This window comes from Gossypium hirsutum, chromosome A07 (genome assembly GCF_007990345.1).
Source record: "Gossypium hirsutum isolate 1008001.06 chromosome A07, Gossypium_hirsutum_v2.1, whole genome shotgun sequence".
Lineage (NCBI taxonomy): Eukaryota > Viridiplantae > Streptophyta > Magnoliopsida > Malvales > Malvaceae > Gossypium > Gossypium hirsutum.
This window is the reverse complement of record NC_053430.1, coordinates 87,550,420-87,565,887: the sequence shown is the minus strand read 5'-3', so window position 1 is coordinate 87,565,887 and position 15,468 is coordinate 87,550,420. Positions and strand designations below refer to the sequence as shown.

The 15,468-nt window shown below is 32.1% G+C and overlaps 1 protein-coding gene and 3 non-coding genes across 5 annotated transcripts; 3 read left to right on the top strand and 1 right to left on the bottom strand.

The window, feature by feature from the left end:
• Positions 1-4,326: 4,326 nt before the first annotated feature.
• LOC121203929 (small nucleolar RNA U49) lies at positions 4,327-4,390 on the top strand. The gene has a single exon (XR_005898862.1). It is a non-coding gene; the product is annotated as a small nucleolar RNA U49 (small nucleolar RNA).
• Positions 4,391-4,576: 186 nt separating this feature from the next.
• Positions 4,577-4,722, top strand: LOC121203928 (small nucleolar RNA snoR2/U65). The gene has a single exon (XR_005898861.1). It is a non-coding gene; the product is annotated as a small nucleolar RNA snoR2/U65 (small nucleolar RNA).
• A 20-nt stretch (positions 4,723-4,742) lies between these two features.
• On the top strand, positions 4,743-4,835 carry LOC121203921 (small nucleolar RNA snoR77Y). The gene has a single exon (XR_005898854.1). It is a non-coding gene; the product is annotated as a small nucleolar RNA snoR77Y (small nucleolar RNA).
• A 1,024-nt stretch (positions 4,836-5,859) lies between these two features.
• Positions 5,860-13,384, bottom strand: LOC107955660 (pseudopaline exporter CntI). 2 transcript variants are annotated; one of them, XM_016891462.2, is made up of 10 exons: positions 12,945-13,384; positions 11,326-11,479; positions 9,963-10,137; positions 9,122-9,237; positions 8,949-9,016; positions 7,581-7,720; positions 7,345-7,411; positions 6,424-6,495; positions 6,211-6,276; positions 5,860-6,119 (listed from the first exon to the last, which is right to left on the bottom strand). In XM_016891462.2, exons 1-10 carry the CDS (start codon positions 13,137-13,139, stop codon positions 5,985-5,987), a joined length of 1,188 nt encoding a protein of 395 aa, XP_016746951.2. In that variant the 5' UTR covers positions 13,140-13,384; the 3' UTR covers positions 5,860-5,984. The 2 variants fall into 2 exon arrangements, with proteins under 2 accessions (XP_016746951.2, XP_016746950.2); XM_016891461.2 differs by having other exon boundaries at positions 7,581-7,731; positions 8,957-9,016; positions 12,945-13,381.
• Positions 13,385-15,468: the final 2,084 nt, after the last annotated feature.

The window sequence follows — 15,468 nt, the reverse complement described above, 5'->3', positions numbered from 1 at the left end:
TGGATTTGGTGCTCTAAGTGTAGTATTTTCATCTAAGTACACTTGAAATTTTTTCGAACATATTAGTTAATAAAATTATTCATGAATTACATTAATATTTTTTATATTGGCCTTACATGGTTTTTGCATGCAAAGCAAAATAGAAGCAAATGTTGCACATTGGTTATCTAATGTTTAACTAATCCTAAGTGGTATTATGTGGTCGAATCATAATACAAAAATATAGTTTGTATTAGTAGACGAGCCTAAACATGCCCTTAGCCTAATTGAGAATTAGCAAACTGATTAAAAGACTAATATGTTGTCTATCAAGTCCAGTTAGGGAGATGTTTTGTCTTGAGTATTAGAGTGGATGACTCCCAGAAGATAGAGACACAGATACGACTAACTGGACTATTAATACATCGGGTAAGACCCAAGCAAAATAGATCTTGAATTCATTTATGGATTTATTCACTGGTGATGTTCATAGTGTGATGTACCTAAATCCTGAGTGGATGACGGCCTATGTATGCGTGACTCGTACACTTTGATGTAAGTAAAATCCTGAGTTCAAATAGATAAAGAACTGAAAGCTAGTACTTTAGGTGTACAACTTCTGTAGTATGTAGTGTTATTCACAACAGTGGAATTCAGAGCCAAAAACATGGGTAAACGATATCCTCTCATTGGCATTGCATGGTTGATGAAAAGTAAACATGGCCACAGGTCATCCGTCTTTGTGATGGATGATTTGGTCCCTATTTGATAGTGACTGACTTTTCATAAAGGAACATGTAATGATTACCATGAGATAAAATAGGATCATATTGGGCGAACAAATATTATCCCAAAGAGATCAAGGATATCCTATGAGGGTAACACACTTATGACAAGGTCATTGGACGAGCACACTGAGTAGTTGCTTTCATAATGGTATGTTGTTGAGGACAACTCAATCATGATACTATAGTGGAATGACTTTGTGACTAAATGAGTTTATAATTAATAGGCAAAAAGCCGAAACTTAATTATAAATCATTTGAGCTTCAACTACATATACCTAATCGGTCCCTCCATTAGCTCTTTGAAACGAAAAATAAATTGTGTGTTTGAATAGAAATGAATGAAATAAATAGAAAAGGAGAAATAAGAACATTCAGAAATGATTACGATTTTCTTTGAAATAGAGAAATGGAATCATTTGGAAATAAACGTAGGTTTCCGAAAAAGGAAATGGAAATGAAAATGAAAATGAAAATGAAAACTTGCAACCCTATATAGGATTACTTAAAAAATGATAGGAGAATGAGTTTATTTTTTTAGACTATTTTGAAGCCTGAAAATGAAAATAAATCATTCGGTCATAGTGGACATGTTGAGTTGTGACATATTGAACAAAATTTCTCAAAATTTTATCGGGGTAAAATCGGTAAAATTTTATCGATGGTAAAATTGTCAATTTTACTGGGATAAAATTAGGGTAAGAAAATTATTTAATATGTAGATATTAAAGTTTATTTTGGGAAATAGAAAAACTAAATCGGGTTGGATCATATTACAAAGTATTGGGTCAAAAAGGTTCAAAAAGTAATCATAATTGGACTCGATGTGAAAGAGGCCCAAAACCCCTCATGTAAGGAGGTAGAACGACAAAACCCTAGTATCATTAACTAGGTTTGTTGTCCCTTATATCCTAGATAAACTAGGATATTATTTTTTTAGTGGAAATAAACTTCTACAACTCTATAAGGGTTCTCTACCTTCTCTTTCTATAAATAGATGACACCAATAGAGCTATCTAGACAACTTTTGAGATATTGTTATTCTACCAAAAAATAGAGAGAATTTATTCTCAACTTATAAACATATTTTTTAGAATAACAATTTTACCGGTTTCTATTAAAGAAGAGAATTTTTGTTTTCACCCCAAAAGGAAAAAAAATTTTCTAGCTATGTGTTTTTATTCAATTGGTTTAAACCCACACTCGAAGCAGTTCGTGGTACAAGAATAGTAAAGATCGTTTGGTTGAAAGTTGTAAAACATCAAGGATCCACTTATCCTAAAATACAGGTATGGATTCTGTTAAGGTTTATTGCTATAAATATCACAAACAAGTCAGTTTTGAAAATCTTAATTTTCCGTTGTGCAAGAAAACCGTTTTCAAACCAATTTTTTTCAATAAATGATGCTTCTTTGGAGGAGCAAATGCTAACATTAAAGAAGGAATTATTGCAAAAGTTCCAAGAGGTCAAGACAGATGAGAACTCCCACTTGTCTCGGATGTGTTGGCCTATAACCTCCCTTCATCTTTCAAGCTCCCCAAGTCTCTTATGGTGGTCTAAGGGACTCGAAAGACCACTTGGCCCAGTACAAGAACTATATAAAAATCTTGGGTGCCTTTGATGAAATCAAATATTGGGTCTTCTCTGTGACCCTTACCCATACCATCTGAACATGGTACTTGCCACTCCCGAGGTGTTCTATTCTTACTTTTAATCAGGTAGCCAACCTGTTCATGAGTTGGTTCTTGGCCAACAAGACTTTGCAACAATCCTTGACCTATCTGATGTCCATTTAGTAGAAAGAGGGCGAATCTCTCTAGGACTTTGTGAGGCGCTTCAACGTGGCTACCATGATAACTAAAAAGGTCTCGAATGATCTAGTCATATAAGCTTTCATTGCTAACACCACTCATTCCTCAAGTACAACATCATTGGAAAACCCCTAGACAAGCTTTCCACCTTATATGAACTCATTCATAGATTCGTGAAAAGTGAAGAGATTTAGTAAGGCAATGCTAGATCCTCTACTAGTACAATCGTTAGTTAAACTTATAAGCCTATTTTTAAAAAAAAGATAACAAAGTAAAAATTGAAATGTGGCAAAAAGGAGAATATTATTTTCTCTTATATATATTCTTTTTATTATTTTTTTCTTTCTTCAACACTATACTAATGGTCAAACTAGTCAAGTCACCAATTCTTAATTTGATCAGTTCATTCAGTTTGGTTAAATAATAAAAAATATAAAAATATAACAATAATTTAAAATAGAAAAGATTAGTTCAACTGGTTTTTTTCAGGTTGGTTCAATCAATATGTATTGGTTTACGAGTCAGTTGGTTTAACTCCTATCTTCGGATTAGTACCTTGACAGGTTCCGAGTCTAGCTAGTCTGGTTCTAAAAACGCTAGTTTTGACTGATAAATACCTTTTTTTTATCTTATCAAGTCGAGCAAGCAAGCAATAAAGTTCAAAAATAGAATTAATCGCTAACGTCTCAACCTTAGGAGTTAAGGGGCAAATTTCAAGAATTGTTGGTTTTGTCAAACATTATGAAGGAAAAAAAAAAGAAAAAGAAAAAAAAGTGAGAAATAATGTAAAAATAAATAAATAAATAAAATAATTAAAAAATATTTTTTATGTTTATATGATGTGGCTATTCATTATTGGCTAGAATTCTTTTTAATATATATAATATTTTTGGTGTAAAATAAGTAACAAAAGAATATTTTAAGTATAACTTGTGACAAAAAAGTTTAGATACTAATTTGAGAAAAATGATATAATTTAGATACTAATTTGTAGGTTAAGCTCTTTTTTAAAATAGGTTTAACAATTTGACAAACGGTTTGACTAATAGTAGGAAAAAAATAATTTAAGAAGCACTAGTGACAAAAAAAGATTAAGCATAAAGATGGGAAAAAGTATATAATTTAAATCTATAAATTTTTATAAGCCTTTGGCTTCAGTTTTTTAATTTTTATAAAGTAATCCAATAAAACATAGAATAATAATACCATATGATTTGATAGGGATTAAACTAGTTGGGGATTGAATTGGTCGGTGAATAACTCAACAAATTTTGGATTTTTTAAAACATGTTTTTAACAAGTTCTTTTTAAAAAAAATGTATTTTCATTATGTTTTAATTCACTTTTATATTCTGATATTTATAGATTAAATATTTTTAAAAAAAACAAAGATGGATGGAAACAGATTAATAAGACCAATAGTTTAGGCATATGGAGTTTGTAGGAGCAACCTACCCCAAGCATTTTGGGCATTGAAAATCCCTTTCGGTTTATTTAAAATCACCAAAATAAGCCCAATTTAATGAATTTCAGTCTCTCTACAATTTCCAATTTAGAGATCTAGGGTTTCTTTTAACTCTGTTGCTCCCTATAAAACCCTACCCAAGTTTCTTCGTCATATAATGAAAAGAACAATTCATTCCAGGTTTTATCTGCGGAGCTCTCCCTTTTACTCTCTGTTTTTGTTTTGTTTTGGTTTGGTTTAAATTTGTTTTGAGATGTAGAAGAAAAAGTATTTTAGAGTTTAAAATCCCATTGAAGAAGAATTCCCATAGATAGGAAGTGCCGTATGACACTTTATCAGCAGCAACAACGCGCTAAGGAACACACCCGTCTTCCCATCCGCCAATTCTCAGCCCTCTGATATTTGTTCTTAGGTGTTTGATGGTTGGCCGGGAAATCAGGCGGGTGCTTCCTCGAAGCGTGTTCCGCTGTGTGAGTGATTTGAAACGGGTCTCTGAGGGTTTCCTTTTGAATGGTTTTTTTGTCTATCATTTTTGGGTCCGATGCCACGTCGCCAGTAGCCAACAGCAGTGACCGGCGATGCTATGATTGGACCGATATAAATTCCATGTTTCGCTTGCTGATAGGAACCTGTGGATCTGAAACGTTGTGATCTACGGAGCCGTTTTCGGCGATTACAGTTTATAAATGGATGGATTGTGGAAGCCAATGAGGATTTGATTATTATAGTTGGAATTACCGACTGAATATTTAATTTATCTTGATGTCAACTCGACTGGCTGTCTGAGGCTTCCTATAATCTGTTTTCTCTTGCTTAGTTCATACTGTAGGAATTATTGAGCCATTTTAAAAATAATTATTTTTGTCAAAAGAAATCATTTACCTACCAAGATATTGTGATTAAGGAAATTGGTTTTTTGGTATTTACAAACGCAAATATAATACAAAACACAAATAATGATGGACTGAAATGTAGTGGAGTAAAAACCTTAAATACCTTGATGAAACCCGTTACATAATTGGATAAAAAAACCTAAATCCGGGGCTTCATTCACTACTTTCCATATGATTTTTATCTGTTTCAGAAATAAAATCAATTGTTTTTAATGAATTTATTTCTTATTTCGAAATTGGCACATGATTGTAGGTGAGCAAAAATTATTGAATTTTTTTTTCTAATTTTAAGTGTCTTAATGAATCTGGAATTTTATAATATGAATGATTTGAATAATTTGTTTCAAATTAGTCTATTTTTTTTCCTTGTTAAGTTTGTTTGAAATTGAGTGTTTCTCTTTCAACAAAAAAAATACTAGTTTTTTTAAAAAAAATGTAAAATTTAATATAATTTTTAAATTTTAAAATATTTATAAAAATTTCAAAATTTAAAATTTAAAAAATTTTAAAAAATAAATAAATAAATTATTTTTTTTTAAAATGATAATTTTAGAATCTAGATAACTTAGTTAATTACTCAAGTTAATTATATATATTTTTTTGATTTAAATTTTTTTCATATATATAAATTATAAATTTATTTATTTTGACATGAAATATGTAATAAAATTTTAAATTTATTTGTTTAATTTTTTTAATTTAAATAAAAAGTTTCACTTAATTTAATTTTAAATCAAATTTTATTTCACCTATTTGATTTTTTAAAATTAAATTAGGATAATAAAATATGACTCATAAATTTGATTAATTTGAAATTTTTCACCTCATCCCTAACTGAAAAACGAAGCAAATTTCAAGCCAATTAACAAGGGTGCGACGAAGTCGGATGTTTCATCTTTCAAGTATTTCTTTCTCTTTGAGATGGTTAAACTAAAAATGGGCATAAATTCAATTAAAGAAACAACAAAATGAATGCAATATCTTCAAAAAAACAATTGGGTGATGTTGCAAGAACAGAAAGGTAAAGAAGATGGAATTGACCAACATTTCTCATTCATTCTCTTTTTCAGGTCCAAAAAACATAGTAAAAGACACTGAGATTAAGATGAGTATGCACCCAACGAGTCGACCCAAAGAAGGGGCTATGCTTGATGTACCTATGCCCCATAACTGGGACAAGGCAGCCTGTAATACGTTAAACCAATGAAAAAAAAAATCAATGCACTCCTCAATCAACCAGAAAAAAAGAATACCGAAAGTGTAAACAAGAGCGTACCTCCATAAACATGACATTTGCAGCTTTGTTTATTTTCTCAAGGTGTAGTCCGTGAGCTAGAAACACCTGTAGCAGAAATATGTTTAACGCAATGCCAAAAGTTTTAAGGAAACTATGGTTCAGCATGGTTGGTCATTATCATTATTCCAAGGAAAAAAAGTTGTTACTACTATCGTTGGTGCAAAAGCGTACTGATTGTTATAATGGACAAACCTCAGCTAAGAAGGACAGAATACCAAGTGCAAGCATCAGAGATAGTGAATTGAAACTTGGCAGCACAAACTCCTGAGATATAAATAGCAATTTTATGTTGAATACTGGAATACCAGGAAATGCAAACCATATTCAAAATTATGATTTCTTGCTAATACAAGTATCAATTAAATGAAGCTCAAAATCTTTTGGCAGTTATCCAGGCAAATCATTTTCACGTCTAGGAGCAAGCACAAAATAACAACAAACTAAATCTTTTCCCTTAAGTGAGATGGGAATTAAAAGTGTTGATCAGCATATTCGGATCCACCAAGGAATAGACTTGGGCAACAATAAGCATCCAAAAATTGTTGCTTCAGCTTTAATATTTGGCTGTCAATACCAGGAAGCAGTAAAAAATCTTAAATATAACTACTAATTCAATTTCACTTATCATTTTCTATTTCATCTAGCCTATGACAGCCCTAGAGTTCATAAACATTAGCATTCCACATTACCGCTTTGGAATGCTTTACTTGTTTGGAATAACTGTATTCATATAAAAGGTATTTTCCATGCATAGAGAATTGCAAGTTTAGGCTATGACAACGTATTCAAGCTGCTGTCAGCTACTGTTGTTGATACAATAAGCGAACTAGGACTTGTTATGAAATGATTAAAACCAGCCATGTATGACTTGTAAGGTAAACCAGTGTGTGAGGTTTCTGGACCAATGAGTCTATTATGAAATCTCTGATTTGCTTCCAAAATCAGAAACTTGCAAGAGACTAATAAATGGTACAATATGCAGAATAGAAAATGCGTCTCTTTAAACATAATGGGGCTTTGTTACATTAGATAAGCCCTGGTCAAACTGTAATTAGTTGCACATAAAAAAAGTGTCTCTAAACATTCAAAAATTGATCATATTATGGCACTCACCTCAAAGGCAAAAGTGCATATTCCTGCAGCAGGGCTAGCCAGTATGGCAAAGGACAGAACTGTTACCCTAAAGAAGGATTATTTGCAACAAGCATTAATAGAATCACAAAAAAAAAAAATTGTAGATATCATAATAAGGCTCGTGAACATAAATTTTGGAATGATGATTACAGAAAATTTTAGGAAGTTTGATGGTAAGCAATGATCTGAAACACGGAAACATAGAAAGAACTTACACAGGCTGATCTGTTGCCTTTGCTGCAGCCTTTATGAGGCAGTAGCTAATTCCACCAGTTATTGATGAAAAAAAACCAATCAAGGCTGCATATATATGGTTACTTCCTCTGAAACTTGAATTGCTTGCTTCCTCAGTTTTCTGTAGCCCTCCTTCCACATCCAGCAACAGGTTTGTCATCAGTAATGCACAATTATAGGAAACCGTGTAAATAATTCCATGATCCAAGAAGAGAAAACAAAATTGAAGGACATGGTTTTGCTCATGGCACTAGCTTCATCATAATCATTAAAGAAAACATGTGCATATGCCTGCACTAGAATGAAACCAGTGTTTTAAAACCTTTTTACAAAAAAATGCAATGTACTCCTCAATGACCTCAACTCTGAAGTTGGAATAATTTCATAGAAAAAAGAAAGAAGATAAGTACATGAATAAAAAATTGAGTCTAAGCGTCACCTAGGAATAAATTTAAAATGGATTTAAACTGTTGCCTCAAACTGCTTTGTTGTGGTTTGGTATAATAAATGGTATCAAGGGTTACTGGGTTAGAGATGATAATTCGTTTATAGAAAGTAAAAATGATAACAAAAAGTTGAAGTAAAGGTTTGATCTATGCATGTAGTTGATTTTCCTGGCATCTCTAAGATGAATTTTATTTTGACTTTTTTCTTATGATTTGGTTAATTTATTGAACTGGCTGGTATTGAGAAGAGGCTACAAACTTAAGGCTCTGAAATCTGAATAACACATAAGATGTCTGAAACTTGGTAGGACTGAAAGTAATCGAGAATAGAGAAATTTCAATATTAGGTGTCAAGGTTTGGTATTTTGGTGTTCGAAATGAGAAGAATCACTGCTAGGTGCTAGCCATTAAATTATTAAGAAATGAATCTAAATTAGTGCAGAAAAGGGCAAATAAATCCATATATGCTAACAGATGAAAAAAAAAAGAAAAGAAAAGAAAAGAAAATCCAGGAGAACTACATAATCGAACATATTTTATCACTTGATGGATGCATAGAAAGTGGAGACAACCTCTCACATACCTACCAGAACAAGGATTTTAATCATGAAACTAAAAGTGACTGAAAAAACTTAAGGCCATATAACAATATTAAAACTTAAGTAACAAATATGCAGAGAAAGAGAAAAGAGAAGCGAAGTGAGGTTACTGAAGAGACTGCAGGATATCATAATTTCAGAAACATGGAAACAATAAAAATCACTCATTAGCATAAATGGAAATACTCCATTATCTTTATAAACATATAGTAGCAAACTAACAAAATATTCCCACTATATTTCAACTTTTAACATATCCAAGGCATTCATTTTGAGCACATTAGAGAAGGTTCTGTCAACTCACTTCTGTACCTTGTGTAGTAAGCATCTGCTGAAAAATGAAAAGCATGCCAGAGAAACTGCAAGCAAGACCTGGAAATGGATGAAAATCAATAAAGTAATTAAACCCTACCACTGTAAGGCAGCTCAATTTTTATAGCATAAGTCAAGATAGAAGGTGAGAATATGTTAACAGACCTCCAATTTCTGTAATTTTCAACTTCTCATACAAAATAATTCTAGCCACGATTGAAGCCATTATTGGAGTTGTAAAGCTTAATAAAATAGCCAAAGAGAAAGGTATCCTTTGAATGCTGAAAACAAAATTGAGCAAACCAGTTATGACTACCAGATTATCTTATTTTTGTTAACAATGAAAAATCTTACTTGCCATAGCAAGAGCAATTTCAAGAATTGCTAGTTTAAAATAACTAGAGAAATTAAAAAGAAGCAAAACCTAGTTTTGGAAACTAATGTTTAAACCATTATCAACAGTGGGTTATACTAGCAAACGGGTTAATTCATGTTTAGCTTGGTAATAGTCTACATCCTATGCCAATTTATTGTCTAAATTTCCAATTTCACGTAAAGCAAGGCATCAAATAGATTAGATAAAAACTACAGCTTTGCAGGCATAGAAGTGATAAGCCCTTTATGATACACTGCAAAGATAGGACTCGTAACAACTGGTATAAGCAGGAAGAAAAATGTAATTGCAGCACCGCCTCCCCCCCCCCAAAAAAAAAAAACAAAAAAAAAAAGAAAAAAAATCTAGTATGCCTAGTGTATCACTGGAGCAACATCAGTGTCAATATAATCTAACAACAATAGAAAGAAGCTTTTAACTTTAGCAAGATGAATATGCTGTAAAAAAGTTCCAAAAAGATAACAGAGGGGAGTAGTCCAATATGATGAAAACTTTCTCCTTTTCCTTTCTTCCTAGGTTATTCCTTCTCTGTCATGGAAGAAGAGCGAAAGGGTCCCTAATATAAGCAAGCTCTAAAGAGGCAGAGAAGCAAGAATGTGAACTAAAACTTACCAATAGATAAAACTCAATAATGAGAGATACCCCACTAGTGATCTTAAAAGTAAAAGTTTCCTGGGATGAGTTGCTCCAAATATTGGCAGGCCAATTCTTCGCAACCATATATATGATAATATCAAGGTAACTGTACATCTTACAAATGCCGTCTCAAATAAAGGAATTGACTGAGCTGCCATCATAAAAAAAGTAATGGAAAAGATAATTAAATCAAGGAAAAACATCTAATGCCAAATAATTTGGAATCATTGGAAAATAGATATCAGAAGCTAGCAAAAGGGGAAGGTGTAAACACTTAAAAATAACACTACATAACATCAGCATTGCATATATCTGTATGTCAACAACAATAGTATACAGTGAAGACTCTACTTAAAAATGTAGGTTGTTTATTGCATGCATTTTGTGGTTCACATGCCCTTTGTCTTAGTTGTTTTATAGAGATCTACATCTGAGACTACTAAATTGTGTTATCACATATCAATGAAGTTGGTGCTTGTTACAGTTGGCCCGCTCTTGACTATCATTTTATAGATTAATCCATACCCGCTCAGCTATAGCAAACAATGATAGAATAGAAAAATTCCCTGCAGTGCTGTCAAGGCGTGCACCCAGTTGCACCTAGGCGTGTTTTTTTGGAAAGTCAAAATGCATAAAAAATCCCGCCTGATTGAGTTTCTCTTTAGTTTCTTTCATTTTCACCTTTTTAATTTGATATACCTTTACTAGTAAGAAAGGGTTAATATCAAAACCTATACTCCACAATATTTGAGCATTCAACAAGAAATATTGACCATAAGGAAGTCGTGCATATTGACTGATAAAAAAGTTGCATGTTTTGTAGATAAACCAGACCATACTTTAGAGTTTATATATATCTTAAGCTTCATATATTTATATACACACACTCAGACATACAAAAACCCAAAGATATACATATTGTATTGTATTGCGCTTTACTTCACTCAAGCCAGCATTTTTTTGTGCCTTACACCTGAGGCAATATAAGGGTTCTAGCACCTAGGGTGTGCCTTGCGCCATTGATAACAACATTGCTTCCCTGTTAACTTACAATGGATTCTATTAGGAGGATGCAACCGCATGACAATCTTATTTATGCAATTGAAGTTTAAGAATCATTTATGCCATTTAGAATTTATGGCTATCACTATACCTAATTCAGTCTATCATTAGCTAGGGTTATGTTAGGACTTCCATTTACCATAACTAGAATCTCATGGGGACCACAAAATATCATTTACAACAGAAAAGGGGCTAATTTACGTAGGAAGCAACATATATGAATTATGACATGCCTTGTGAGTTGGCTTCAGGCATAGGGGCACAGAAACTTACTAACCAGTAAAGTTTTCGGAAAGAATTTCCATGACAAAGTAGATAACAGATGACAAGGCCATGCATAGTAGACCAGAATATCTGGATCCACTCCATGCCCACAACATAAACTGTGAAACCGGAGATATCTCTGTTTCTGGAGCTTTTATCACTAACTCCTGCAAACACATTAAACCAATTAAACCTAAATTCAGTCCATAAACTAAAATACTTCTGCATCACCTTATGCATTCTTGGTAAGCAAATACTAATATTAGTTTAAGCACAAGCAATAAGATTGACCGACGATTTCAATAAACCATACTAACCTCAATTTGTAGGAACTTTGTTATTTTAAGCTTAGCATTGCTATCAGGGACGGATCTAGGATTTTACTCCAAGGGGAGCAAAACTTCTAAATCCGAACGACCTTTTATTTAATTTAAAAAAGTACCAATTCTTCTCGGAGACATTTTTTTCATATCAAACAAATCAATTTAATGTTTTTTAAAAAGTATGAATGATTTAACCGTAAAAAAATGAAAAGAAAAAAATCAGACTATATAAAATTAAATATTTCTTTCCAATATGCAAAAAAGAATAACTAATACTATACTAAAAAATTTCATAAATATCATTATAGTTCCAAAAATTAAATTAAAAAAACTTGGCGTTAGTCTTATTTCTCAATACTAGGCATCCTAAATTGCACCCTCCGCTTTTTCATAAGATCAAACTCATCAATGATAGAATCTGTTGAAAATTCTCAAGAGGTCTCTTGCGTAAGGAGTCGAGAGGAAGATAATTTGTATTTTTTTACTCTGTGCTCTCATTCTTTGCATCAAACTCCTTTCTTTTTCTCTCGGCAATGCCGGCACCTTACTAGAGGAATATAATTCCTTAGCAAGACATACAAATTAAAATACAGGAAAGTCCCTAACCTAATATATATGGGTATTGGTCAAATCAATTAATTCTGAAATTCAACTTTAAAGTCCATATTGGGCCTCTAAGTTTAGTCTTTCAAGGCGCATCATAGATTAATATTTGATTATTATTATTAAAGTTATATAATTAAAAACTGAAAAATACTTTGTTAATATAAAATATAACTTATGCCTTAAAAAAGGCCGAATTATATAAATTACAATTTGGCCAAAGGGGGCGAATGATATACAATGTGGACACCAAATCTAAAATAAATGATAATTTATATATAAAATTCAAAAATCTGAGAAAATTCCAAGTGGCGACTGCCCCCGCGCCCCCTGGATCCTATGACTTAAATCTATAGCAAATTGTTCAAACTTTATCAATTATGAATCTGAGTTGAGTTAAACTGCTTCATTTCTGCAACATTTTCCATTTCTTTCTAATAAAATGAAATAGCAATGATAAGAACTAATGCTCGGTTTGATTTGTTTGTCCATTGATTTAGCTAATTTCTTTTCCTCTAGGGGCATGGGAAGTTCAGATTCGATGTAAATCATAAATAAATGGTTTATCCAGTCAAACATTCAACTTTCAATACAACCAGCTTCCCTTAACAAGTAAAACTACAAATAAAGATTCAGGCAGACAGAACTAGATAACTTCAAATTAACAAAACTGTAAAAAATAACATCAAGGGTTTACTTTACTTACCCTAGGTTTTCTTCGGGAACGAGAGACAGAAAAGATGTTGATCTTGGGCCTCTCGATCTGCGTCAAGAGAGGTGTTATCTCCTCCGAAGACGCTGCTGCAGAGCCACCATTAGCTGCCGATTCCTCGTTGTCAAGCACGGTCAGTTCAACCGTATGATTCCCGTCGTCGGTAATGGTATCCTCTGAAGCCGCCATCACCACGCATCAAAATGTCCAAAAATAAAAACAGAAAGAAAGAAAGAGATCTAGAGAGACCGCACGGTGGATTGTTGTTCAGAATCTGGAGTATCAATTAAAAGCGAGTCAATTAAGTTCAGTTCCGGCGGCAACCATGAATGTGGATTTTTCTTTTCTGTTTTTATTTTTTTTTCTTTCAATAGGGAATAAAAATGATTTTTTTTTTTAAAAATTTTCCTTAGTAGTTCGTTGGTGGAAGTGACATGTCAACAGTCAAGTTAGTATTTGCTATTAATAAAAAAAAAAATGGAAACTCGCTTACCCAACCATGTAACCATTTAATAAATTTTTAATTGTATTGGTTTTACCGGTTAATTGTGTATCAATTAAGTTAAAAAAATGTTTAATATATCTTTATATTAAATTACTAATTTTAGGTCCTTTTCATCTTTTTATATTTTTTTGAATTATAATAATAGGGTAAAATTTGAATAATAAAGGTGATTAGCATTCAAATCCAAGCTATCACATGGGATTCTTTATCTTTTTATACTTCAAGAGATTAAATTTATGTTTAAGGAATTTATTAACAATTTCTTTTACCACGGCACCAAATTCTTCCCTCAATTTTAAAAAAATTAACTATTAACATAAAATGTTTCCTTTCATCAAATTTATGTATATATACTATTAATAAAACTCTTAATTAAGTTAGTGTCACAAATTAACATGTATATTTTATTTTTTTACTGTGATAAATTGGTCCTAACACCTAAACTACTTTCGTCGTATGAATATACCTTGTAATTTATTTTATTATAAGAATTGGATCAAATTAATTCTTATATTAAATAAGTCAAACTAATCTTCATATTATTAAAAAAAATTCTAAATTTCAATAAAGTTAATATTCATTGCTAACAAAGTTAATATTTTGAAAGTATTTTATGATTCTAATAATAATTTCTATTCCATTTTTTAACGGTAAATGTTAACTCTATTATAATTTTGGTTGCGTTTGTTTCTCTGAAAATAAATTCTGAAAAATGGATTGATTTTCCAGAAAATTGATATTTTCTGGTGTTTGGATAATTCTGCATAAAATATTTTTCGTTATTCGACAAATTTTCTTGAAATCATTTCTAAAAGTTGTTTTTAGTAAAACAAACACAAGATAAATATATTTGTTACAAAATATTATAATAACATCTCTTTTAAACAATTGAAATTTATTTTATAATAAGATAATATTCTATAATAATAAATATCATACATAAACTTAATAATAAATAATGTTGATGCCCAATTTCGTCCGGCCCAATAAACAAAACAACAAAAAACAATAACAATAACAAAGTCCATTTACAGAAGCCTAAATAGACTAGCCTAATAGCCCAAGACCTAAACAAAAAAAGAAAACCCTAGAACCCTAAAAGCTTCGGCACTGCTCCTTCGCCATGTCAGTATGCATGCCACTCGAGGTCTGCCCCCCTTCACCGAAATGGCAAAGCATGACTCCCCAATGTGGTTGACCTTGACATAGACACCTGCAAAAAAAAGGAAAAAAAAATAAAAGCAAAGGACAGAACGCAAAAACAAAAGAAACAGTAAAAAAAGAAAACAAAAAATAAATATTTTGTAATGTATTTGGCTATAAAAGCCACAACAACCATATGTAACAGAGGAAAAGAGAAAAAAATCGAATACAAAAGAAAAAAAAAGTTAAGAAAAAAAAATCAGGTTGTTCATCTCTTCTTCTTCTTTTTTCTACTTTTATTTCGAAAAATATAAGAAAATAAAATAAGAGTTTAAATCTTACTTGTTCATTGCCATTGGGAGGCCCTCCTCCGCTCTGAAAGGTCTCTGAACCCCTTAGGGTCCGCCGATGGCCACATTGGAGAAGAGAAACCGAAAGGTCTCTCGGCTTCCCGTTGAACTTTGACTGGGTTTTCGGATGACCTATCACCAGATCCATGATTTATGCAAGAAAAGGGGCTTCGGGAAACTTTTTGGTTTTTATGGCCATCGGAAGTGGCTGTCGCCGTCGCTGATGATCGGTGGTCGCGACGTAGCTGCGACGGCCTCATGGCTAGCTGAAGGAGGACTTGAAAGAAAAAAGAAAAAGAGAAAGGAACTTTTTTTAAAAAATAGGTTTAGCATGATTTAAAAAAAATATTTTTAACATATATAGGCTTAATGAAACGTAGTCATTTTGGCCTGGCTTCAGAAGCCCCATAACGACGTTGTTTTGGGCATGACCCGATAACCCGACCTAGATCCTTTAGGATCCGCGTGTTTCTGAGGGAAGGGTCAAATTGCTTCCCAAGTCCTTCCGCCTTTAGGCGCT